The sequence below is a fragment of the Ochotona princeps genome, chromosome 1, assembly GCF_030435755.1.
Source record: "Ochotona princeps isolate mOchPri1 chromosome 1, mOchPri1.hap1, whole genome shotgun sequence".
NCBI lineage: Eukaryota > Metazoa > Chordata > Mammalia > Lagomorpha > Ochotonidae > Ochotona > Ochotona princeps.
This window is the reverse complement of record NC_080832.1, coordinates 164,167,157-164,194,180: the sequence shown is the minus strand read 5'-3', so window position 1 is coordinate 164,194,180 and position 27,024 is coordinate 164,167,157. Positions and strand designations below refer to the sequence as shown.

The 27,024-nt window shown below is 54.4% G+C and overlaps 1 protein-coding gene across 2 annotated transcripts in view; it reads left to right on the top strand.

The window, feature by feature from the left end:
- The first annotated feature begins 1,263 nt into the window (after window positions 1-1,263).
- Window positions 1,264-27,024, top strand: part of SLC22A23 (solute carrier family 22 member 23) — a 148,074-nt gene continuing 122,313 nt past the window's right edge. Inside the window, exon 1 of one of the 2 annotated variants that reach the window (XM_058668357.1) lies at window positions 1,264-2,036. In XM_058668357.1, the coding sequence (XP_058524340.1) occupies window positions 1,371-2,036 (666 nt within the window). In that variant the 5' untranslated portion in view covers window positions 1,264-1,370. The remainder of the gene's footprint in view (window positions 2,037-27,024) is intronic. The other variant, XM_058668360.1, reaches the window with a different exon arrangement.

Sequence of the window (27,024 nt, the reverse complement as noted above, 5' to 3'; positions counted from 1 at the left end):
CGAGCTGGGAAGGGCTGGCGCCGAGCAGCGGTGCGGGTTTCCAGCGCGACAACGCGGACGTGCGCGCCCGTGTCCCCGGCGGGTGACCGAACGCGAACCTGAGCCGCTGGGTCCGGCCGCGGAGAAGCCATCGCCGACCGCGTTCGCCATGTGCATACATAACACGGCGTTAGCCACGAATCCTTCTTCTAGCGTCGCGCCTGCCGGAACGTGGCATTTTGGAACGGAGGTGGGGTGCAGGGAAGAGACATGGCGATTTGGGAGTGGGCGCTGCGGCCGACCTCAGGCGCCCTCGGGAAGCCACCTCCGCGACTGGAAAAAGCAGAGGGGTCGTTCGCCAAGTCCCGGGGGACCCTCACCCCCCCCTGCAGGCTCGCGACTTGGGAGCGCGTGGCGGTTCAGCAGGGAGCTGGGCGCCCCTGAAGAGAACCGAGGTCACTGAGACCCGCGCGCTCAGGATTGGGGGCGGGGGTGGAAGCCCCACAACCTCGCTCGCGTCCACACCGCCAGATCCCCGGCTGGCTCACGCCCCTGCCCCTCGCGCGCCTGCCTCTTCCTCTTCCTCCTCCTCCAGCGCCAGCCCAGCGCCACGGGCACGGGCAGGGGGGATCCTCTGCGGCCGGGGCGGGCCCGGGCTATCCCGGTTCCCCCGCCTCCCTCGCTCGCCTCGCGGCGGCGCGTCCCGGCTGGAGAGGGCGCTCGCGCGCAGGAGCCGGGCGCAGCAGGTGCCGCGGTTACCTCCACCTCGGCGGGGGGAGAGGGGGCGGGCCGCGAGCCAGGAGAAGAGGAGGAGGAGGAGGGAGGCTCAGTGGAGCCTGAGAGCTCGGTCGGCCGGGCTGGCTGGGTCCTGAGCTCGCGGCTTCCGGGAGGCAGCCGAAGTCCGATAAATACATCCCGGGCGCCGGGGAGCAGAAGCCACCACCTCCCGCACCAGGGGCCGCAGGGCCCCGAGTCACTGGCAAGGGCGCGCGGTAGGCGCGGCGCGGGCTCCTCCTCCTCCACCTCCTTCTCTCGGCGGCCGGCGCGGAGCAGCGGAGAGCTGCGGCGGGCTCGGCCGCGGGCGCCCGGGGCCGCGGGGCGGATGAGCGGCGGCGGCTGAGGGCCCGGCCGGCTTCTTCCCGCCTCTGCCCGGCGCGCCCAAGCGGGGCCGCAGCGCCCGGGGCGCGGGCTCCGGCGAGGAGGCGACATGGGGGTGGCCTGACGCGCCGTGGTGCCGCGGAGCTCTGTCTTCCCAAGCCGCACGGGCCCTCCTCGGCGGCGGCGGCGGCGGCGGCGGCGAGCGCCCGGCCCGGCGCCTTCTGCCCCGGGCTCCCCGGGAACCTCCGCCGCGCGTCTATGCGCCTCCACTGCGGGCGCCGCGGGCCCGGGCCATGGCGATAGACCGGCGGCGCGACGCGGCGGGCGGCGGGCCCGGGCGGCAGCTGCCCCCGACCGAGGAGAATGGCTCCCTGCCGCCCGGGGACGCAGCGGCCTCGGCGCCCCTCGGGGGGCGCGCGGGCTCCGGCGGAGGCAGCGGTGAGATCCAGCCACTGCCCGCGCTGCCTCCCGGCGGCGGCGGCGGCCCACACCCGGGCTGCTGCTCGGCGGCGGCGGCCCCGAGCCTGCTGCTGCTGGACTACGACGGGTCGGTGCTGCCCTTCCTCGGGGGCCTAGGCGGCGGCTACCAGAGGACCCTCGTGCTGCTCACTTGGATCCCCGCGCTGTTCATCGGCTTCACCCAGTTCTCGGACTCCTTCCTCTTGGACCAGCCTAACTTCTGGTGCCGCGGGGCCGGCAAAGGCTCGGAGCTGGCGGGGACCACGCTCGGCGGCCCCTGGGGCGAGCCGGGCAACTGGACCAGCCCCGCGCCCACCCCTTTCTCTGCTACGACCTGGGGGGCTACGCGCAACGCAAGCGGTCACGGCGGCGGCGCGGAGGAGGGCGACACGCCGCCCCTGCCATCTCCCCCGGACAAGGGGGACAACGCCTCCAACTGCGACTGTCGCGCGTGGGACTATGGTATCCGCACGGGCCTCGTCCAGAACGTAGTCAGCAAGGTAAGGCCACCTTGTCGCTGCCCTTGGCCACTGTTCCCTTCCCTGTCCCTGCAGACCAAGCCCCCGGGGTTCCGCGAGCGGTTGAGACACTCTCCACGCCACCCCCCGCCCCCGCCAGTCAGGGCTGCTCGTTGCGGCCCGCGTGTGAGCCGTGCTACTTGGGGTGTACGGAGCACTTTTTACCGCTCTCGGCCGTGACGCTGCGGAAGCCCCGGTGTGAAGGAGGCACCTTAGCCTCTCCAGCTTTGCACCCAGACTCCCATCCCATGTGTGTGGAAAGTGCGTTTCTTCCCCCTTAAAAAAAAATGGGACCCCTGGGTAACCCATGCGCAGGGAAGGTGAGACCGCTGTCCTGTGGCCAGCTGACCCCAGAGGACACGGTCCTGGATCAGGGCCCAGGGGCTGGAGCCTGGTTTGATCGGGTCCCGCTGACAACCCCCTCGCTGGCCGCTGGCCAGCACCATCCACTTCTTTGGACGCAGACCTGAAGAAGTTACCGGCAGAGCTGCTGAAAATCCTTTGCCTCCTCCCAAGGCCACCGCCCCCTCCAAAGCCAGCTGAACTTAGATGTGGCCTGTCAACCAAGTGTCACTTAGAGGACTCCTCGGGACTTAGCTGGGGGCAGGAAAGGGGGTTTGATGGTCACTGCCTTTGCAATGGTGTTGCTTGGGTCTGAGGCAGGGAGACCCTGGAAGGCCCTGGCGTGGGGAAGTGGGGAGGGGGGCGCAGTGCTGAGAGCTGAGCCTCCCTCTCAACAGCCCCAGGCCAAATAACTCTCCTTGCCTGGGTGAAAAGCAGCTGGAGCGACCCACCTACGAATGGAAGTAGCAGGGATGGTCTATCTCTTTCTCTACCGTCATTAGTCCTCTGTTTCTGGTTGTCAGTGATTAGTTTGGATCCCGAAGTCTTTGTACTCTCCTTGGCGGAGGTCTCCCTACTCCGTGAGCGTGACCTGGGGCGGTTCGTGGTCGTCCTTCCTGTGTGTGGATCCCTCTCCCACACACAGTCAACAGCCGGGGCTCAGGGAGCTGTAAGATGAAATTCTTACATCATCATCTTCACCACTGTTTCAGTCTTGTTCTGACCTGGCCGGCAAGGGTCTGTGTCCCGTGGGAAGAAGTGTCAGACTCAGCTCCTGTCGGGTAAGGGGGAGGGGGACTTGATGAGGTTGCATGGCTGGGACAGGGTCAGTCTTAAGGGTTGAAGGCCTGAGGACAAGAATTGCAGGAAGTTGTTTGTTGTTCATGTACAATGAAGGCTAGAAAGGACATATTGACTTTGACGGACAAGAAAGGTCCAAGGAGGATTGTCCTTCCTGCCTGTGATCTGTTCCCTGGCAGGCTTTAAAAGAGCTCTGCAGGCTCCGTTTTGGCCAGGACTAAGGCAGACTTCTTTCCCTGCGGGCTGTGTCTGTTGCATGCTATATCAGATGCCCGTATATGGAGTGAGTGCTGTGGCAGGTGCAGGAGTTAGGGGCCAGGTACCTGTCAGCTTTGTGTCCCCTTATGCTGGTGCATCCAGGTCCAAGGCTCTGAGAAAAACCACCTTTTGTCCCCTCCGTCCGACATGATGTCCAGGTCTCGCTCCTGGCAAATAGGCCTTGGGTGCTGTTGTCTTTATCATGCAGCCCATCCCAAAGCTGTTCTTCCTTGTCGAGAACTGAATAAGGCCCAGGCTCTCCCGTACCCTGGGAGGCTTATTCATCTACTTCCAAGTGCTGCCGTCTGTGACAGAATCAGGCCTGTCCATGCCTCCGCCTTGGTGTCTCCTAAACTCAGCCCCCCAACACAACCATCCAGGGGGCCCTATGTGTGTGCGCGCTAACCTAAAGAGGAGTTCCAAGGGCAGAGCTGGCAGCCGATGTGCGGCGTACTTGAACCTGTCCAGGCAGTGCACCCTGCCAGCATCTCCATGCTTGGTGGTGTCAGGACCTCCCCAGCCCCACTTTGGGCAGGCTTTATCTTCATCATTCTGGATTTTTCCAAGCTCCGTGGAGCTCTGGGTATGTGCCTCACCCAGTCTATGATGCCTTCAGAGTTGTCCTAATGCCCCCTCCCTGCTGTTCTGCCACCCTGCGTGGTTGGCATAACATTTGCACATGCATGAGTTCCTCAAGGGACAACTGCTAACCCCTGTCAACCCCTGTCATAAACACGCCTTTGGGGAGGGCAGGTGCTTGGTCTCACGAGCCGGATCTCCAGGCTCCTGCAGACTTGTGTCGTCTGTGTTTTAGCGCCCGTTTTATTCCTGTTGAAAGGCACATCAAGCGCAGTGTGGATTTTGAGGAACTAAGAATGAAACCTCCTGCAGCCGAGTCACCTGCCGTCCCCTCGCCCCCACCCCGTGCGGCCCCAGTTCTCACAGACTTCTGAGGTTTCAGCCACAAAGTTCAGAGCATGAAAAGTGAAAACAAAACAAAAGCAAAAAAAAAAAAAGAGAGAGAAAAACCTACAACTCCACACATCAAAAAAAAAAATATTGCGGTCGCTAATTTGCAGTTTATCCTGCCTCATTCTCTGTGAATCTTGGGGGTTCCAAACACTCGCCGGTTGTGTCGAATGGCCCACAGCGCCCTGTCCCAAAGCCCCAGCAGCTGGCCCTCCAAGCCCACCGTGCTCCGTGTCTGAAGTGTGGGATCTTTGTTCCTTTTCCTATCTCCTGACGTTTCTTCCGCAAGGGGGGTCTTGGGGTCTTGAGAAAGTTCACAGGGTATGTGTGTAGGACGAAAACAGTATGAATGGATTTAAAGGTTTTGGTTTTTTTACGTTTACATACTCTTATGCCTAAATTCTATTTTTCATGAACTTTTTAAAGTTCTCTGATAGTCTCTTGTGTTCACCAAGATTTTTGACCCTTTGACTTGAAAATGATTGAGATACCTCAGGAAGCAATTTGTATTTTTTTGCTAGAAGTTACTTAAATTGACTTCAGTACAGTTTAATGAAGACTAAAAATAGTTCCACTGTCATTGCCATAGTAATATTTTAAAACAAGCCCGCGCTTCTGTTATCTTAGCCCAACAATTAGTTTTTGCTTTTTTTTTTGTTTTAATGGTAAAGCCTTCTTATTTCCTCCTTAATTTATTGATTTTTTTTTAAGATTTGTTTTTATTGGAAAGTCAGCTATACAGAGAGGAGGAGAGACAGAGAAGAAGATTTTCCATCCGATGATTCGCTCCCCAAGTCTCCACAATGGTCAAAGCTGAGCCAATTCAAACCCAGAAGCTTCTTCTAGGTCTCCCAGGCCAGTGCAGGGTCCCAAGGTCTTGGGCTGTTCTTGACTGCTTTCCCAGGCCACAAGCAGGGACCTGGATGAGAAACAGGACTGCCGGGATTAGAACTGGTGCCCATATGCGATCCTAGCATCTTCAAGGTGAGGACTTTAGCTGCCAGGCTACCACGCTGGGCCCTAGCTTTTGCTTTTGAAGTACTTTACACATGCGAATTTATATACTTCTACGATTTTAATCAAAGTGGTCATTCCATAGTCCGTTGCATCTGCTGTTTGTTTTTGATTCTATATCAAAAGCATTGTCCCCAAATCTTCAGAAGCATTTTAAATATATGATGTTCCAAAACTCCATGGGCTCTTAATACTGGCCTGACGACCATTGAGTCATCCCACTGGTGGCTTTAGTCTAGGGTATGCAACACATTTCATGTGTCCCTCTTTGGGAATTGCGACAGAAGAGCTACATACATGCTATGGAAAGCATACAGCCAGTGTGACATTTCTTGGTGTCTTTTTTTCAGTTTGCCTCTTTGGAAGCAAGCCACAAGTACCAGTTTGTTAGGCATAAGAAGCTCAAAAAGTTCACCAAAAGTAGAAATTAAAAAAATAAAAATTGGTACAAGAGCAAATGAAATCCCCGTGTAGCTTTTGTATGCTACATATGCTCCATGAACCTGAATTCGATTTCCGTTGACATATTGTCTCTACTAGTAGTGGGTCGAATCTACTATCGGCTTGTTTTCGCTCACGCGGGAGGTGTGCATCGGTGGAGAGATGCCCTCCTCCCCGATGTCTGGCTGGGCTGTGATCTCCATTGTCCCTGTCGGGAAGGCTTGGAGGCTGTCCTGTAGCCTTTGCTGAGATGGGGCCCAGCAGGCAGGCAGGCAGGCAACCCCCAGCATGTTCCACTGTTTGCACATGGGCAGGGAATTCTTGGAAATGGGAGGGTGAAGATAAGCTGCATTTCTATTGGGATAGATATTGCCGAAGTGTTTTCTGGAAAGAGCATAGCTATTGAGCCACCCCTCCTGGCCAGGGAGACAAGCCTTCGGCCTTTTTCCTGGTCGGATGTGTCCGGTTTGTATTTGGTCATTGTACTTTCCAGGAGGGCCTCGATGTCTTTCTGAATCTTTTTGAGCCATTTGTATTTCCCTTCCTTTGAACTGTCCGTGTCCTAGGCGGTGTATATATGTGGCAGAGAACATTTGTTTTTCTTTAAAGATTTACTTGTATATTATAGAGAGAGAGATGGTGAGAGAGTGAGAGAGATCTTCCATCTGCTGGTTTACTCCTCTAAAGGCAGCAAGGGCCAGGAATGGGCCAGGCTACAGCCAGGAGCCAGGAGCTCCAGCTAGACCTCCCATGTTTTGGGTCTGAGGCCCAACACCTGTGCCACCTTCTGCTGCCGCACGTGTGTGAACAGGGAGTTGGGTCAGAAGTGTCGCAGCTGGGACTCAAACCAGTGCCCACCTGGGATGCCAGCGTCCCGGGTGGCAGTTTTCCTGGCCGTGCCACGAGGCCGACCTGCAGAGCATGCTTTTCTGAAGTGTTTATAGGATCACTTGATGTGTAAATTGACCCTTTTACTGGCTTGTAAATGGCTTCCTCCCACTTGCTGATCTGTCTTCACGTGTTGTGCGTGGCATTTCTGCTGCTCAGGGACTTTTGGTTCAGGCTTGTTCATCTGTTGTAGTTTTCAGGTTTTATGCTGCATTTAGAATTTCTGTGCTCTTGTTGTATTAGACGAGGGGAATCCCGTGGTTTTTTGGTTTGCTTGTTTTCGTTTTGGTTTTGGCCACTTTTATCGTATTACCTCTTTCTGTGAGGTATTGCAGTACCTGGTCTGCTTTCATGTAGCGCTTGGTAAACATTGCCGGACAGGGAAACAGGTCAGAGATAACCAGCTTCTCTCACAGATCTGACTCCTGAACCCTTTTCCGACCTTGGCCCTTTGTGAATGGGAAGCCCGTCTCTGAACCACACTTCCCACCCCGCTGGGGAGTCGGAGCTCTCCCAGCGCCTTGGGCCTGCCTGCCCTTCTCCAGGCTCTCCTCAGGAACCGGCCGTACAACCTCTCCTCTCCCGTGTGGTGTTGTACATTCATTGTGGTCTTTAGCAGAATTTCGATCACAAGTCCATCGAGGTTGTTTCAGACTAGGTTGGCTGTGTGACTGTCAGATCTGCCCTGCCAGGCGTGGAGGGGTGTGCTGTGCCTGGCAGCGTGGGTGCCCCTGCCCCTCCCGCCCCCCGCCTGCCGTGGGGCCACTAAAGCAGTTTGGAATCAGCTGTATTGACACACGGAAGTGGCAGGCTCTGCGGATCAGGGTTTGACTGGTGATCTTGTTAAGCATTTGCTGAGGGTGATCTTTTTTTTTCTTTTGAATCTCCCCGTCTCTCCTCCCCTGGCTCCCTCCTGTTGTAGGAACCTGCTGTGAGCTGAGTGCTGGGCTCTATGTCAGGGATACACGGAACTCGTGACAACGGAGACACACCCTGTCCGACCAAATCATAATCTTTTAATTACAGGCTGAGTGAAATGTGTGGAAATCAAGGGGAATGAGAGAGCAGTACGTGCACACGCACACTCACACCCTGACCGAGACTGACTGGTCTGTGTGAGAAACCGACACCTAGATGGGAGATGTTGGAGTATGTGTCCCAGCAGGGCAGGCGGCAGCTGCCAGGGCCCTGAGCCTGACCCTGACCCTAACCTGGCACGCAGGAGCCTGCTGTGGTCAGCAGGGGATACAGAAAGGAGACAGAAGTGTCTTCCGTGGGAAGGAGTTATGCAACTCCATAGCAGGACTAAACTATACGAGAGTCTCAGGTTTGGGGCCAGCATGGTGGCACAGAGGGCTGAGCCACTGCCTGGGGAGGCAGTAAAGCAGCCCTTGCCACTCACTTGGGAGACCCAGAAGAAGCTCCTGCCTCCTGGCTTCAGCCTGGTCCAGCCATAGCCATTGCAGTCATTTGGGGAATGAACCAGCAGATGGAAAATCTCTCTGTGTATCTCCCTTTCTCTCTCTCTTTAAACTCTGCCTTTCAAATACATATATTTTTTAACATAAGAGCTTTGAGTGGAGTACAGGATATGACCAGGGGAGAGCAGTGGAGAGGGTTGCTGAGTGGACCAGGGCTGATGAGGCCCACAGGGCGACTTATCCTGGGGCTTCTGTCATGGCAGGTGCTCTTCAGAGACACCTGGAAGATGAGCCTGATCAACCGAGGAGACAACTTAGGGAGGGAGTTCGTGTGGGGTGAGAAAAAGGTCTTGGCCAAGCTTTGCACCTGCCGTGGAGACTTGGGGCTCTGCCGCCTCGGCCGACGGGGAGGGAGGAGGGCATTTGAAGGGGAGAGGCAGCCTGAGTGCAAGGTTTTGGAGATGGAGGGGGAGCGGACCTTGTTTGTGCTGGCCCACGGAGCGGGGGAGCGATTCTGAGAAGGACATGGGGTGGCAGCTGGATGTCACCCTGTCCTTAGGGAAGCTGATGGACAGGGAGGGGCAGTGCCAGCTGCTTCTTTCTCAAATATCAGATCCAGGGAAAAGGCAGCCCTCCTCCCCCACCCCCCTGCCTGCCAGGGCCCTGTTGCTACCATAGTCTGTAAAGTCTAAAGTGTTCAGGCTGCGGGCGACAAGGCTTAGCTGGCAGCCACTGTCTGGGAGGTGCCAGGAAGGCCCTGCTAGGGCCCAGGCCGTTCTCCTTGGCTGGCCTATCCGGATGGCCCTGTCGTGGTGACCACATGTCTGCTCATTGCTGTGCATCCGAGGGGTGTTGTCCTGTGCCTCTGGGGGGCTCTGTGAACCTCTGCTGTCTCTGGCCCCCGCCTCACTGTGCTGCTCTGAAAAAAAACACAGAGCCCCAGCCACACAGGAAATACAACACACACCCGTCTGCCTCCCATCCCTGGCCGCCTCCCTTGTCCAGCCTGGCGCCTCTCACTGCCTGCCTAGCTTGTTCATGCTGTTCCCTTGCCTCGAACGTGTGCCCCTCCTTCCTTTAGCCCGCTGGCTCCCATCGCTCCCTGCCATCAGTGCTGCTGTACGGGACAGCACCCAGCACCGTCTGTGTCTCTGAGGACAGTGTCTGTCTGTCTCCCCTGCACGGGACACTATGCCAACAGGTGCCTTTCAGTGACTTCAGCAGGTGGGGGCTGCAGCACCAGCTCCGGCTGATGGTTGCAACCTTGTCTTCAGAGATGGGTTTCATCACCTCTTTTCTGCGTGGGCGGGTGGGGTTAATGCTGCCTCACCTCCAGGGAGGTTATGAGGCCAAAGAACACCTGGGAATGCCTGCCCCGCCCACTGCAGACACACCTGGGAAACCTCCGGCCCAGTTATCTGAGGGGTGTGGAGGTGGGAGGAGCTGATAGACCTCAGCCTGTGACCCTTGGGAGTGCCTGGATGTCCGTGTCCCTGTGAAGCAGGTGTGCCTTCCATCTGAGAGGAGGTGGACCAGAAAGGGGGGCCTTGTGGCTGGTGGCTGGGTTAGTTTGGTGTCATTCTGATCTGAAAGCCAAACAGATCCCTAGCCACAGGTCCCAGATGAGGCAGCCAGGATCCGAAGAGGCGGTGGGGGCTCTGCCCGGCTCAGAAACCTGAACATCAGGCAAGCGTGCTTAAAGGTGCTCAGGGCGAGGCTCTGGTGTGCACAGGGAAGGCGAGGATCTTAGAAAACAGGAGGGTTTCCCAGGAGCTGGCAGGGACCTTGAGCTGCGTGGGCAGGGCTCAAAGAGCAGTGACAAAGGAGAACTCTTGGATTGTTCTCCCGGCCACGCCTTTTTATTGAGGCCCATGGCTTTGGTCCCAGTCATCCCAAAGACCTCCATCTGTGCACTGGGTTCAGTCCTTTGTCTTTTGTTCAAGGTTGTCTCTGGTCCTTATCAGTAGGTGGATCTCCAAACAAGTGACTTGGAGATTTCCAAGGGTCTGTGTCATTGTTAGTCCCACCTAGATCTGCCCTGCGGTAGGCAGCAACCCCTTCCCTTTTGGAGGGCCATAGCCCATTCATTTCCATGTTAGCACATGCCACTAAAACCTGCTTGTGACTCTCAGGGACAAGTCACAAATCAAGGTTCAGATTCCATAAAGAAAGAGAAAAGAGATACGGGAGCCTGGCTGCCACCGTCGTGGTGGCCCCGTCCCTGTCCTTGTCCTCCCCGGAGTCAGAAGCCTCTGGCCTGTCTGAAAGCTGGTTGCTCTGGCCTTGTCTCCTGCTCCTGTTCGTTTGGTCCAGCTGCAATTCCCAAGTGCCAGTGGGAGGCCCGGCTCAGACAGAGTGGGAGCAAGGGTGTCGCTCCCCCTGGGGGGTGGGCGGGGGGTGGTACTGACTCTGCTTCTGTCGGGAAGGAGTGACTGGATGATTTATGGAGATTTATTGATTTATTGGAGTATTAACCACTTAAGCGTTGTGCGCCCCAGCAGCCTCGGACTGAGATCTCTCCCTGGCCTTTTGCTCTCATCAGGGCCTGGGGCTGGGCCAGGTGGGCCTGGGGCCGGGGTCAACGTCCTGCAGCTGCTTTTTTAGAGTTAGAGAGGGTCCCAGGTGTTCACTCCAGATCTCCAAGGGAGCTCAGAAGGCAAGGTCACCTACAGAGGGTGAAGGTCATACTGCCCAAACCTTTGTTGGGACAAGACCAGTTACACAATTTCTGCTGCCCAGAGCAAAGTGAGAACACACATCCCCTATTTAAAGCACACTAAGGGACCAGCGCTGTTGTGTGGCAGGTGAGGCTGCCGTCCGTGCCTGATACTCCCTGCTGATGTGCCTGGGAGAGCCGTCGAGGAGGGCCCAAGTGCGCCGGTCCTTGCCATCCGTGAGAGACCTGGATGGAGGCCCTCATTCCGGTCTGTCCCAGCCTCTGTTGTTGCAGATTTCTGGGAAGTGAACTAGCAGATGGAAGATGCCTTTGTCTCTGCCTTTCATATCACTTTTTCAAGTAAATAAATCTTCAGGCAGGCAGGGAGGTAGGCTAGGAAATGTCACAATCGGGTTAAAGCCTTGTAAGAATCACTAAGTCGTAGGTTGGGACCCAAACCTGAGATAAGGACCGTGGGTAACATCAGAGTCCAGACCCGAGCCCAGGCTAGCAGGTGATCAAACACACAGGTGCAGGACTTGGAGGATGTCTCAAGGTTGTCAGTACAGATTGGGACTGCCTTACTCAGGTGTGCCCTGGAACTCTGGGGTTGTGGGCCTCATTGCCCCCCAAAACATGTATCCTGAAGCCCTAACCCCCGGCAACTCAGCACGAGAGTGCAGCTGCAGACAGGATCGTTAAAGAGGTCATGAGCTAAAATGAGGCTGCTGGGTGGGTCCTGATGTAATCCCACTGGTGTCCTTAGAACAGATGGGGACACACATAGTGGGAGAGGCCAGGGGAAGACATTGGGAGCAGGCAGGTTCAGCCAGCCAGGGAGAGAGGCCACTGCAGAGACCTTGCCCTTCTGGCTCATGCTGCCTCAGGCCTCCATAACTGGTTGGCAACACATGCTTGTGCCTCACTGCTGCCCAGTGCATGGAGTTAGACATGGTGGCCCTAAGATCTCGAGGGACAAAGTCCTTGGAAGTCCCCGTGGAATCAGGGATCAGGCTAGCCTGCTTGGTCCCTGTAGCAGGGGTGGTGTGCTGGCTAAAAGGGATACTGGGCAGAGTCAGACCTTCTTAAGGAGCTTGGACACCCCAAGAGGGCATTGGCTAGTGGGCAGGGTCATGGCCACCACCTTGTGATGAGAGCTTGTTGAGGAGTTTCCTGGAGATGCAGAGGAATGCGTGTCAGGGGCTGGTCTGAGGGGGCTGTGGCTGGACTCCCCAACTGGGGCCATGTGCGGCCCAGTCCCCTGTCAGCCAGGGTCGTGTGCAACCCAATCCCCCGTCAGCCGGGGCTTTGTGCGGCCCAGTACCCCATCTGTTCATGTGCCCTCTCGGACCTTCATCAGTTCCTCTGCAAGCTGGCCCTTCTTGTTCCCTCCCACCTGACAAATCTGGGCCCTCCTTGAGGAGGCCAGGGGTCTCAAATGCCACAACAGCTAAGGCTTCCCTGCCCACCAGAGGACCCTATATCCTTGGCACCTGGGCCCGGTCCAGTATCTGGGATCCTGGGTTTGCCTGTTGTCGCTAGCTATACCAGGGCCCAATCTGGGGTCTGTTCATCTATGTAGCCCTCACTAGACAGATGTTCTGAGAGAAGGACCAGGATCAGGCACCGTACACGTGGCTACACCGGCATCCCAAATGGGTGCTGTTTCAAGTTCAGCTGCTCACTTCTGGTCCAGCTCCCTGCTGATGGCCTGGGAAAGCAGCAGAGGATGGCCCAAGTGCTTGTGTCCCTGCACCCATGTGGAAGACCCAGAGGAAGCTGCTGGCTCCTGGCTTTGGTTAGGCTCAGCTCCGGCTGTTGCAACCATTTGGGGAGTGAACCAGCAGATAGAAGGCATTTCTCCGTCTTTCCTTCTCTGTAACTCTGCCTTTCAAACATTCACGGTGGCATACCCATAAGAACCCAGGAGTGTCCCCTGATAGATGATAGGTGGACAAAATACAGCACACACACAGCCCTCACACCAGGAAGAGACATCCGGCACACACCACAGCGTGAATGAACCCTGATTAAGCGACAGAAGCCGTCATTGTCAAACAAGCAACGTCCCGGGAGGAGTCCCATTCGTAGTGTCAGAGGGCAAAGGGGGCAGAGGGAGGGTGATGCCAAGTTTGTGATGAACATCTCCGTTTCACCTTGGGGAGATGAGAAAGTTCTGGAAATGCGCGGTGGCGATGGCTGCCTGACAGGGTGAACAACTTAAAGCTACCCAGCTGCCTGCTGGACAGGAGTTAGGAGGGTTAATTCCCTGGGCTGTGAATCTTGGCACAATTCAGCATTCTTGGCTTTAATCAAGTGAGCCTGACCATTCACACATCACCACGACAGGAGCAGGCTCCTCGGTGTGCAGCCACCCTCCGTGTGTCCTTTACACACACCTGGGGAGGGCCTGCCCACCCAATTTGGGAAGACACTTTGCACTGAGAGGTACAAGGCTGTGGGCAGGGCTCACCCATAATTGGGCGTGACCCCTTGGGATCCTGCCTGCGGATACTTCAGCAGTATTATAACCTTGGCACTTAATTTTTTAAGTGTTTTTTTTTAAAGAATTTTTTTATAGAGTGATTTTTATTTGAAAGAGCTACAGAGGAAGAAGGAGAAACAGAGAAAGAGAGATCTTCGATCTGCTGGTTCACTTCTCAAATGACCACAAAGGCTAAAACGAGTCTGAAGGCAGGAGTTTGTTCCAGGTCTCCCATGTGGGTGCAGGGGCCCAAGGACTTGAACCATCCTCTGCTGCTTTCCCAGGCATGTTAGCAGGGAGCTGCATGGAACAGCTGGGATCCGAACCTGAGCCCATATGGGATGCTGGTGCTGCAGGTGCAGGCAGGGGCTTAACTTGCTATGACATAATGCCAGCCCCCCAAAAGAATCAACTAGTAAGGTCACATTATGGGGAGGACTGGCTGTACTTCTCTGCACTGACACAGCAGCAGAAGCCTGATAAACCTTTAACCACCATCCCTGTCGCTCAACAGTCTTTACCACACAGCCCTGTGACTCAGCCAATTGTTTCTCTAGCCAGAGAAGTGAACCAGTTCCGTCCCTTCCAGAACAATGCCTTCAGACACGACAAAGTTCCCAGTCTCTCCATGCTGCTTGACCTCATGGATCATCCAAAACAAAATCCTTTAGGGTGTTCCACCCGCTGACTCCCCTCCTCCCCCACCCAGTTCCCAGTAACCCAACATCCAGGACTGGGCCAGGCCAAAGGCCAGAGCCTGGACCTCCATCTGGGTCTCACATGGGCTCAAGCACTGGGTCACCTGCTGCTGCGTTCCCACGTGTATCAGCCAGATGCTCCCGTGTGGGATGCTGGCATGGCAGGTGGTAGTCCAGTCCATCGTGACACAGATCCAGCTCCCTTCCATGAGAGGATGGTGGACCTGGTTGGTGAGCTTTTGAGGTCTCTCCCTGCCTCTCCAGCCCTAGTCCCCATCCTCCTATACAGGGATCCTCTGTTCCAGCAACATAGGGTTGGTTTGTCTCCCAGACAACCCTGTTTTTGCCCAGAGCCTCCCGCAAGCCTGCTTCCTTCCTCCTTCATCCCCATCCTCCACCCTCAGGGTTCTGTTCTAAAAAAGACCCTCAGCTCCCAGCCTTCACAGGTGCTTGGTGACCGTGGCCTGCAGTTGTTCCTACAGAGGTGGAAGACATGGTCACTTGCCAAGTCTGGTGAGGGCAGGCGTGTAATCCAAGGAAGATGAGAATAGAAGAAAGTGGACTGCTCTGCAGGGTGCTCAGGCCTGGAGACCGATCTCAGGGAGCTCAAGAAGGACTAGAAGAGCGATGGCCTTTGTCTGAAATAGCCTCTGATGGGCCACGGACTCAGCCTGGGCTGTGCTGTCAGCGGGGTCTCTGATGGGCCACGGACTCAGCCTGGGCTGTGCTGTCAGCGGGGCCTCTAATGGGCCACGGACTCAGCCTGAGCTGTGCTGTCAGCAGGGCCTCTGATGGGCCACGGACTCAGCCTGGGCTGTGCTATCAGTGGGGTCTTCTCCAAACTACATCATAGAAACCCATCCTTGCCTGGGAGGTGATCCAGCAAAGTCAGGGTCCCCAACACTGAGAGCCACCTGCAGAACTTTTGGGAAGTGGGATCTTGGTACCAAGTTTGAAGATATTTTCTCTGTGTGTTTGTGTATGGTGTCATTTTGTCCCAGGGGATGTTGGAGCCATGCTAGTCAGGGGGGCCTGCCATTCCTGGGGAGGTGGGCTGTGAGGTATTTTGGTTATCTGATAGACAGATGCTGTAAAATAACCAGGAAACACCCAGACCCCAAATGCCCCAAGTAGGCAGAACCCTGGATTAGGCAAATACAAGTGCTGGCTGCCCTGTTTCTTAACCACACCCAGCAGGTGGCCAGAGCCAGAGGAGTCTACACCTGGACTTGGCTCAAACTTGCAGAGCAGCCTGGCTGTTCAGGCTGAGGCACAGAACTAGGGCTTCTGCTGCCAGGAGCTAGCACCAGGCAGCCTGGTTTGTTTGTGGGGCTCTGTGAAGGCAGGTGTTGGTGATAACCGCCCCTCGGAGTGACTCGTGCTGAGGCAATGCTCCACAGTGCTGTCACCTCTGCAGGTCAGTGGACTGGACATCAGCTGGGACTACTGCCAGGGGGCAGGACCCCCTTCACAGCCAACCCACAGAGCCCAGGCAGCCCCAGTACTCTCCCCGTGTTTCCCCAGCAAACTCTGTCCTTAGTGGCTCAAAGCACTGTCTGTACAGCATGCTTGGCCCTGGCAGCCTTGCTATTTGTGAGTGTGCGCGTGGCACCCATGGTGTCTCCAGCCAGAGGCCATCAGTAGCCATGGAAGGTGAGGCTGGCCCTGGCAGCCTTGCCATCTGTGAGTGTGCACTTGGCATCCATGGTGTCTCCAGCTAGAGGCCATCAGTAGCCATGGAAGGTAAGACTTAGCCGAGTGTCCAGTATCTGAGTGCCAAATGCTTATCAAGGAGGCAGTGGTACAGGGCACTCATTCAGTAGGTTCTGGGGCTTCATTATGCTGTGAATCATCTATTTTTCTGAATCCCAGAGAAGGCATGACATCATTTTAGTAAAAGATTCATTTTTAGTCATTTTTTAGTAAGAGGCACGTGTTAAAAATGGCTGTCGTTGAAGCTGACCTTGCAGTGTGATGGGTTAAGTTCATCAGGGTGCTAGTTCCAGTGTGCTGCTTCCTGCTGATGTGCCTGGGAAGGTAACAGAGGACGACCCAGGTGCTTGGGTCCCTGCACCTGCATAGGAGCTGACTGGAGCTCCTAACTTTTTCCTGGCCCAGCCACAGGTATTGTGGCCACTGGAGGAGCGAACCAGCAATAGAAGGTCCGTCTCTCTGTCTCTATCACCCTGACTTTCCGATGAATAAAATCCATTTTTTAATGGCTGTCATCAAGGGTTTGTTTCTTGTTTTCCTCTTAGTCTTCTATATTTGCTGATAATATGCTGTGAGGCCCAGGAAAAAGAAGATCTAACTTAGTTCATTTCCCTTTGCCTTGTTGTTTTCCCTGACCTTGGTCCTAGCTCTTCCTGGATACTCTCAGATCAGGGCAGACAGCAGACCTGCACCTTGGTGATCACGTTCCTTGCTAATAGCAGCGTTGAGGGGAGCGGAGATGTCCTCCGAGAAGCACAGGCTGGGCAGGGAGTTTGAAGATCATCCTTTATCACCCTGATGCAGGGAGGTGGCGACACACAGCTATCTTCCTTTCATGATTTGTTTGTGTCTAACAGCAAACACAGTGACCTAATGGCATAGCTAGGGATCTCCCCAGGGGCACCTGTTTGGTGTTGTAGTTAGAGGCCACTTGGGCTGTCAGCATCCCATGTGGGAGCGCCTGGGTTCTCGTCCCTGTCCCATTCCCAACTCCAGCTTCCTGCAGCACACACCCTGGGAGGCAACTGGCGCTGATGCTGACTCAAGTGCCGGGCCCTTTGCTCCACCTGGGAGGCCCTGATTGCGTTACCGGCTTCCGGCTTAGCTGTTGTGGGCATTTGGGGAGGGGACCAGTGGATGGGTGCTGCCGGGCTTACTCCATTGATCTCTCTACCTTTCAAATAAGTATGTAAAGACTAAGTCAGTACCCAGGGAATAGCACACAGGAGACAAACCTGTGCCAGGACATAGAGACTCCTGAGCAGCTGCTGTGCGCAAAAGCTACGGGGGCGGGGGACGTGAGGAGGACTGTTCTGTGTGTGTGTCTCTTGGAAAGGGTGATCTTGGCGGGCACAAGTGGGGCAGAGGGAAGCCCGGTGCAGAAGGATGGGGAGAGAGAAGAGGAAGTTTGAGCTGAAAATACCTGGGATGTGAATCCTGAGGTGAAAGGAGAGAGGAAGGTGTGTGGGTCACATTGGAGGGGACAGTGCCATCATAGCCTTACAGGACTTAATTCCTAGGGGTCAGTTGGGATACATTGACCATATAACGGATACCGACCAGGCTGGGTTAGAACCTTGCTCTTGGGATGTCACTAACTCTGTTGCTTTTCATAGACCCTGTCAACCAGATGAAGTCATATGTTCCAGTCTCGACAGTTCAAACTTTGGTATATCTTTTTGGTGTGAGGGGCGAGAATGGTCTGACCCATCATGGTCCCTTGAGGGACAAAGGAGAGGATTTATTTCCTGGCACATGAGTGAGTTCTATCCTTGTGTCTGTTAGAAGATTGTCCATGTGCAAGTGGAGCCTGGAATAGGAGTTGGCTGCAGAGAGGAGTGGGCTCCTGGGGTGGAGCCCCAGGCTGGGGGTGACGGGGCAGAGTCTGGGAGGACTCAGCAAAGGGCTCTCTGTGCCTGGGCAGTGGGGGAGGCTGTGGCAGGCTTGCTGGACTGGGTCGTTTCTTTGTGTCACTGCTGACCCTCACACCAGCTCACTCAAAACTAGACCCCTGTGAGGCTTTGCCCGTGGAGAACCTGCTGTGCAGAAGAGTGGCGGCAGTAGAAGCGATGGCCAGGGCACCAGGGCCGTGCACCCCGCCTCTGTGGGCAGCGAGTTGTAATGAGGGCATACACTCCCCAGAGTGCCTCTCAGCCTGCTCTTGTTTGGGGCAGACTCATGGTTCCCAACCATGCCAGTTCAGAATCTCCAGCGTTGAGATAGCAGCTGTAGGAATTCTTCCCTGGTCTGTGCTGCCCTGCTGCCCTGGAGCTGTCCTCCTGTGAACAGTGGGCAGCAAGCGGCAGGTGCCTCCTTCCTTGATGTGGTGGTAGTGCGTGGAATTGACATTATCCTGCCAGTCAAGCACTGATGTCTCCCACATTGCTATTGGAGTGAGGAAAAAGATATTGTGATGCTCTAGTCTGTTTTTAAAGATTTATTTTGTTTTTATTGCAAAGTCAGATACACAGAAAGGAGGAGAGACAGAGAGGAAGATCTTCCACCTGATAATTCACTCCCCAAGTGGTTGCAATGGCCGGAGCTGGGCCGACCCAAACCCAGGAGCTTCTTCTGGGCCTCCCACGCAGGTGCAGGGTCCCAAGGCTTTGGGCTGTCCTCGGCTGCTTTCCCAGGCCACAAGCAAGGAGCTAGATGGGAAGCAGGGTTGCTGGGATTAGAACCAATGCCCATATGGGATCCCAGCACGTACAAGGTGAGGACTTTAGCTGCTAGGCTACCATGCCAGACCCTATAGCTAGTCTTAAAAACTGGGAGCCCAGGGCAGGCACTCTGGCATAGCAAGTAAAGCCTGCTGTGCTGGCTTCCCACATGGGCACTTGTTCATGTCCCAGCGGCTCCACTTCCAATCCAGCTCTCTGCTAATGCACCTGGGAGAATACCAGATAACGGCCCAAGTGCTTGGACCCCTGTGTCCTAAGCTCCTGGCTTAGGATTGGCCCAGCTCCGGCCATTGCAGCCATTTGCGGAGTGAACCAGCAGGTGGACGATTGCTCGCTCTCACTCTGTCTCTGTTTCAAATAAGGATAAATCTTTTTTTAAAAAAGGAGCTCATTTACAGTGATTTCCTGAATTTTTTAAAAATGGAGATATCATTTACGTATGGTAGATTATAAATATGAAGTTTACTGGAGATTTTAAAAGTTTATTTACTTGAAAGAAGAGGTTACAGGAAGAGACATAGAGATCTTCTACCTGTTGGTTCACTCCCCAGACAGCCACAACAGTCCAGGCTGGGCCATGCCAAGGCCAGGAACCCAGAACTCCGTCTGGGTCTCCCACACGGGTGGCAGGGTGCAAGCACTTGGGCCGTCTTCTGCAGCTTTCCCAGGTGCGTTAGCAGGGAGCTGGACTGGAAGTGGAGCAGTCACATGGGATGCTGCATCAGAGGTTATGGCTTAACCCATGGCACCATAATGCCCATATCCGTGCCCTTTAATTCTCACCCACATGTAAGTACTCCTCTTCCCCTAGCAAGCTCTCTCCTAACCAGCTTGAGTCAGCTGCTTAGCCAGCTGCTGTTCTAATTCCCGTCTGGACAGCTTTGTTTAGCCTAATGGATCTTGCAGAGATCTCGCAGTATGTGGTCTCTTGGGCTGTACCATCGTTGAGATTCGTAGTATCTCTGAATGTCATTGATGCTTCCTCTGCTTGCTTCTGAAGAACGCAGCATCCCTGGTCCAGCAGCCCTTCAGGATATCGAGTCTGCAATGCTTAGCCTGTACATGTGCTTCAGTCAAATCTAGATGACTTAAAACACCTGTTACAATGTCAGCACCTGCTACCTAGTTGTGACTGCATGTTGCTCAAGGGATAATGACAGGAAACCTTTTTTGTTTACAGTACTTCCTGTGTGGGGTGGGTGGGCATGCCTGCACAGACTCTGGGTGGTCTCAGCTGGCAGCTGCTGCGTGGACTGCCGTGGATGTTTTCATGAATTTCCTGTGCCCTGCCTGCTGCTCATCACCCTCAGGCCTACACACTGGAAGTGGAACAGGAGGGCAGGTCCTGCAGCATGGAAGGCTGGGCTGCTGCTTGGGATGCCCACACCCTGAATCAGCGTGCCTGGGACGGAGGCCGAGCTTCGCTTCCCATCCAGATGCCCACTGGGTGCACCCTGGGCGGCAGGCAGTGACGAGGCCTGGATGGAGCGTCTGGCTTCTGGCTTCTGCCTGTGAACCAGGAGATGAGAGATCAATTGTCTCACTCTCCAGCTCATGTCACTCTGCCTGTCATCTAAAAGACAGTTGAATGACTGAATCAGAGCACCATTGCAAAGCCTGAGCTTGTTTGGAAGCCAGGCAGCTCTTCTCTTCTGGCTAATCTTGTGGAGGTTAGGGGGAAGGAACAGGGGATATGGAGAGGGAGAGAAGAAGGGAGGGAGGCAGGGTAGTGGTCTCATGGCTCTCAAGTCGCCCTGTTGGGCGAGTTGTCCCTGGGGAGGGCTGTAGCTGCCATGTGGGCGGGGAGGATCGGGTTGGAGGTGGCTGTGTTGGTCAGCTGCCACTGTGTGTGACCGCAGGGTGACCCAGCAGCTGTTCCGATGGTGTTTCATTCCGTCCCTGCGGCACGGGAGAGCAACTCTGGGAAGCCAGACTTGCTGCCCTCTGTATGTCACAGTCATGCTTGCATTGAGACAGCTGGACCAGCCTTGGAAGGGCACACAGCTCAGGCACCTTGGAACAAACCCCAGGACAAACAGACACGGTATCTCTGCCGTCAGCCCAGCCAGTAGCCGGGTGCTAAAAGCCTCAAACTCCAGTGTGTGGGGAGCCAAACAAGGGGGTTCCTCCCTTGTGCCAGATACCTCCCTTGGGGGATCCTGGTGTTCCCATGGCTCAAGGGGATCTGGGAACAGTTTCTGCACGGGCAAGAGTCAGCGCCTTCCAGTTCCTTGCCGTCGAAGTCCCTCTCGGGGAGCAGTGAAATGCAGGCTGGCATCCCAGCAGCTTCCCCAGGGTTCCTGTGCTACGAAGCCTGTTTATGCTTATACACCGTTGTCTCCCCAGGAAGCAGGCTAGACATCCGATGGTGGGTTTTTATTTTTACCTTTCTTTTTTTAAAAGAGTCTATTAATTTATTTGAAAGAGTTACAGAGAGAGGGAGAGATGGAGAAGTCTTCCATCTGCCAGTTTACTCCCCAAGTGGCCACAGTAGCTAGGGCCGGGCAGGGCTGAAGCCTGGAGCCGGGAACTCCGTCCAGGTCTCCTGTGTGGGTGCAGAGGACCAAGTACTTGGATCTCCCTCCACTGCCTTCCTAAGGGCATTAGCAGGGAGCTGGATTTACCCCAGACATCTTAGAGAAGAGAACCTTACCTCGGGAAGCCCCGCCTCCTGACCTCTGAACTGATTCCTCTAGAATGAGAAGGTTACAGGACAGAACTCTGAGATGGGCCCTAGTGAAGGATGGTCTCTGGGCTCATGGCCACCCCGAGTAATGGACACGCTTGGCTGCCATGTGTCCTCACTTCCGGAACCCTCTCTGCCTGTTGTCCCAAGCTAATTCAGCAGTTCATTTAGGAAGGTTTCCTGGGTCCCCTTAAATGGCTTCCTTTAGACATTTTCTTCTTTATTCCTACTTTTCAAAACAAAAACACAATTAATCTTAGCTAAGAGATTACCTTAAAATCAATAGGTAGATCCTGTTCCTTTCTGGACTTATTCATATCTTTCGGAAAAAAAGGTGCAATTTATTTGCTTATTCAAAAGGCGAAGTGTTGGGAAGGGTAGGGGAGAGAGAGATCTTCCATCCACTGGTTCATTGTCCATATGGCCACAACGGCTGGGCCTTATATGAAGCTAAGGCCAGAAGCCAGGTCTGCTTGATAGGTGGCGGGGCCCAAGTGCTTGAGCTGTCTGTTACTGCCTTCCCAGGCACAGCAGCAGGAATCCCGAGTAGAAGTGGAAAAGCCAGGACTCGAAGTGGCAGTCCAATAGGAGATAGCAGCATCACAGAGGCTAGCTGAGCGTGCTGTGCCACATGGCCACGTGTGTTTCCCAGTGGTCACAGTCTGCAGAGCCCCTGCCCAGCCATGGATGGTGTGTCTGGAGAGCCTGAACATTTACCGCAAGGGCCGCCCAGTCACTCACTTCCTCCCTGTCTTCTGAAAGGGCCAGCTTCGTCTCACTGTGTGCCAGGTATGCCCCTGGCCCAGGCTTTGTTCCCGGCTGCTCCCCGCCCCTGTACTAACTCGGTGTGCAGCCCTGGAATGGGCCTCCTTCCTCAAAGCCTCCCTTGTGCCATCCTACACCACTGTTTTGTTTTGTTTTGTTTTGTTAAGATTTCTCTATTTGAAAGTGTTAGAGGGAGAGACCAACAGAGGTCTTCCATCTCCGCGTTCACTTGCCAGATGACTGCAGTAGCCAGGGCTGTTCCAGTCTGAAGCCAGGAGCCAGGAACTGCTTCAAGTCTCCTAAGTGGATAGAAGTATTCCAAGCATCTTTCCAAGATGCATTAGCAGGGAGCTGAATCAGAAGTGGAGCAGCTGGGACTCGAACCAGCACCCATATGAGAAGCTGGCATTGCATGTGTGGGCTTTTCCTTCTATGCCACAGCACTGCTCCCCCCTCAACCCTGCACTTCTAAATCTTCACACACACTGTGCTTTGCAAAGAGCTGTCCTTACCTACCCAACTTCCCTTCCTGTTTGAACCCTCTCAAGTTTGAACAGGTCCCCTCTGGAAAGTGTTCAGGACACATTCTCCTATCACAGCTCTCTGAGGCTGGTGCCCCACTCTCCTCCCCAGGCTGTGTCCTGTAAGAGCAAGCATGACACTTGCTGCAGGGTTGTGGCCTTGGGGTGTCACACTCAGCAGGTGCCCCCATATGTCATCGGTATGCAGCCTGTGTCCCGACTCTGTACTGGACAGCACCACCGTAGATGGGGAAAAGCTGTTACCAAGAGGCCAGAGCCACAGCACTAGCAGAGGTGACCTGCCTGGGGAGTCATGAGGAGCTGACGGTGGGCAGGGGGAAGCGTTGTCTAGTCCCTGCTTGCTGGTGTGGTGTCCTTGGTGCCTCCGGCCATGGACGAGCAGGAGGAGAGGCACACGTGCCTGCCAGGGCTGGCCTCCATGCGAGGAAGAGGAGGTGATGTGTCGGACTTGGGGAATACGCTCCGTGGGGTCATCTGGAGCTCAGAGAAGCTTCTTCCGAGAGCTGTGCTGAAGAGCCAGGGTCAGTGAGAGGGTAGCAGTTGTCCCAGAACCCTTGGCTCATGCCTTGAGGAAGCTTCAACCCCCCACGTGCTCTGTGTTTGTGTGTAAGTTAATCAGGCCACTGACTAACCCATTTCCTGAATTCATGCTTTTTTTTTTTTAAATGACAGTTAAATACATAGGAAATGAAATTTACTGTCTTCACTGTTGCTTGGTGTGGTGACAGGGAGGGTGTTGTACAGTTGCTGCCAAACTTCTCGTACTGAGATTCTCCTTAAACGGTGACTCCCGACCTCCCTGTTGCCTCCTGGCCGTCCCCCGCTGCTCTCGGTCCTGCAGTTTGAGCACTCCACGGCAGTGAGTCAGACTTCTTTTCCAGTGTGTATGACTGCACTCCTGGGAGCGCAGTGTTTGTCCCACTGTGACCACCTGAGATCCTGGATGTAGTCTGCTCGGGTTTTCACCCACGCTGGGCATGGGTTGGATTTCCTTTCAGTATGGGCGTTGTATTGTGTTAAAGTCACCACCTGCAGTACTGGCATCCCATGGGGGCACTGGTTGGAGTCCCAGCTTCTCCACTTTCGATCCAGTTCCCTGCTAATATGCCTGGGAAAATAACAGAAGATGTCTTAAGTGCTTGGGCTCCTACAACCTGTACGGGAAGCTTTGAAGAAACTCTTGGACCCCACCTTTAGCCATTGTGGCCGTTTGGGGAATAAACATGGCAATGGAAGATTCTCTCTTGCCTTCTGAATAAATCAATCTTAAAAAAAGAAAGGAGTTTGCTTCCTTTTAGAGGCTAATAATCTCCCATTGCATGTGTAACCCACATTCGGGTTATCCCCTCATGTTCTTACGAACACTGGGATTGTGTCCACAGTTTGGCAGGTATGAGCTGGGCCTCTCTGAACACGGTGGGCTGATAGCGTCTCAGGCCGTTGCTGCTGCAGCAGCGGTTGCACAGGTACTCATTACAGCATGCAGTGGCGTGTGCATAGCAGGAGGCCACACTTGGGCACACTGTCCAGTTGTCCTCAAGAGTCGTGAGGGCGTGTGGGGTGGTGACATCCCAGGGAAGCAGGTAGGGGGACTACAGGGTGGTGACATCCCAGGGGAGAAGCAGCCAGGGGGACTACAGGGTGGTGACATCCCAGGGGAGAAGCAGCCAGGGGGACTACAGGGTGGTAACATCCCAGGGAAGCATGTTTTGGCACAGTTGCTCACTTGTCGCTGTAGTTGGTCATTTCCTGCGAGTAAGCTTGTGTGTCCCTCTCCTACCAATGAGCGACTGTCATCTCCTGGAAGAGGGAGGAGGAGAGCTGTCCTTTGTGTTTTCTCTGGTCACTCTGAGCAGATACGTGGGACCGCCCCTGGTCACTGGCTTCATTGGCATTGTCAGGGGAGGCATTGCCACTCCATAAAATTCACTTTGTGTTCCTGTAGCCAGAGCCAACAAGAGACACATGGTAACATCTTCGTGTTCTGGTACAGAGAGATTTGACCTTGAAAATGTTCATCCCACAGAAATGTGGCTTTGAACTTTGTGTAGTGAGGAGCCCTGTCTTTAGGATTCCTGTTGTACTTTAATGTGTGTATTAAAGGCCTTGAGAAGTCCCAGAAAGAAAACACCAGCAGGACGTTTGAGTGTCTCTGCAATCAATCTCTCTCTCTCTAATTTATTTATTTGAAAGGCAGAATGACAGAGAGATCTTCCATTTGCTGGATTACTCCCCAAATGGCTGTAATATCCAGAGTTGGACCAAACTGAAGCCAGGATCTGCTGCTGGGTCTCTCACGTGAGTTCAGGCGTTCAAGGACTTGGGCCGTCCTCCACTGCTCTCTGAGGTCATTAGCAAGGCACTGGATCAGAAGTGGAACATGGGTTTGGTGTGGTGGCCTATCAGGCTAATGAATGCTCCACATGTGGCTCTGGCATCTTGTATGGGTGCCAGTTCATGTACCAGCTGCTCCACTTCCTAACCAGCTCCACAGTGATGGCCCGGGGAAGCAGCAGGGAGGTCCCAAGGACTTTGGGCCCCTGAACCCATGCGGGATACTTCAGACAGGTCATGACGACCATTTGGGGAGCGAGCCAGCAAATGGATCTCTCTCCTCTCTCTGTAATTCTGATCCTCAAGTAAAAATACGTACATACATAAACTTTTTTAAAAATGGAGCAGCCAGGATTCAGAACTGGTGGCATTGTAGGTGTCAGCTTAACTTACTATGCCACAATGCCGTTCTCCTCCCTGAAAACCTTTCTTGGTAAAAGACCTGTGCGTTTTATTGGGAAGGCAGATTTGCAGAGACAAAGATCTTCCACACATTGTTTTACTCCCCAGTTAGCTATTATGACTGGAACTGAGCTGATCCGAAGCCACCTCCTTCAGGTCTTCCATACAGGTGCAGGATCTCTAGGCTTTGGGTCTCCCTCCTCTGCTTTCCCAGGCCACAAGCAGGGAGCTGGATGAGATGTGGAACAGCCAGAACACGAACCAGTGCTCATATGGGATGCTGGCATTGCTGGTGGCTTAACCCACTAGGCCGCAGTACTGATTCCTCCATGTCCTTTTCAAGATGGCCAGGAGAGAAAAACTGGCTGAGATGATCCAATGTAATTCAGGACTGTAATTGCTATCTTATTAGGCAGGAAGTGTCCACGTTGGTCTCAATTAAAATACTGTTTGTTTCTTGCAAGTTTTCATGTGGTAGGGGCTGGGGCTGAGAGTGAAGGAGTGTTGATCCAGAGTGTTGGGTCGGGAGTTGTGCTCGCTCAGCAGGAATTGACATGTCAGGCTTTCCTGGGAGTGTCCCGCACGCCTGTGTGTCGGGTTGCCCTGTGCAAGAGGATGCTGTCCGGACCAGTCTGGTGGAGCTGGCCACGGGAGCCTGGACTTCGCCTGTACTGGTCTTGGCTGCAGGTTCTCTTTACCGTGAGGTTTATCTCTTCCACCTTTCCTCCCCAGCCCACTCGCCCATCTGGCCACAGCATTTTGTTACTCCATGGGAAAAAAAAAAGTGAGATATGGGTGAGTTATCTCTTTGCCAAAATGTTTGGAACCAGACATGTTTTGAATTTTGAAAAACCTGCATGTACAGAATGAGCTCCCTAGGGCCTGGGTTTCAAACCTGCGTGGAAGATTCCTACACTCAGCCCTAAGACACTTGTCCACCGTGTTTGTTATATACCTGGATTCTGATTGTGACCAGTCACGTGAGATCAAGTGTAGAGAATCTTTGCGATTTAGATGCTTGCGGTGGAAGATCTGCACCTGGTTGGTGACCCCGTGAGAGCCGGCCTTCAGTGAAGCGCTGCTCTTCACAGCTCCTGGGCGAGTTCTCTTCGCTTAGTGGCCGTAACAGTGGAATACCAGCAACAGTCGTGCTTCACTGCCGTGTACAGGAAGTCACGTGCGTACGTGGCCAGACAATGCGATTGCCTGTGACAGCGGAAGCCAGAAAATTGTTTTTACTTGCATGAACTAGATATGTTACTTTGAACTTTTGTTTTCCTGGAGGCAAGAGGGCCGAATATGTGGATTTATCATCTACTGAAGGGCCATTTGATCTTGAGCTAGCTACCTCACCCTTTGGTTCGCCCAGCTGTAAAGTGCATATACTGGTAGTGATGATGCTTCCATGATGAGTTTGCAGCGATGAATGCGAAAGCTTAGTGTGCGGCGCTGTGGGCCTAAGCACATATGAGGAGACACTTACCTTGGCTTCCTTTCTTCTAGAATAGTGCCTGATGGATGCACTGGATTTGGTCAGTTTCTTTGTTCTTTTAAATAGATTTCTCCCATATCCAGTTTCTTCGTGACTTTTGTAATCAAGCTAGAAGAAAGATGTTTCTCTGGAAAATGACAAATAGTGAAAAGTTTGATGGAAATGTTTAAAACCCAGCTCACCTGTGCAAACATTATGCGCTGATTCAGGGTCCGTTGTTTAAATGTTATTTGAAGAATCAGCAGGAAGAGGGGGGCCAGGAGACCCCTTGCATGGCACAGTGTACACAACACACTCAGAGAGCCTTTGGGCGCCTGAGCAGGTGGCTCCTGGCCACGTTCCCTGGCGCCCACCTCAGTCCCAGGCAGATAGAAACAAGACG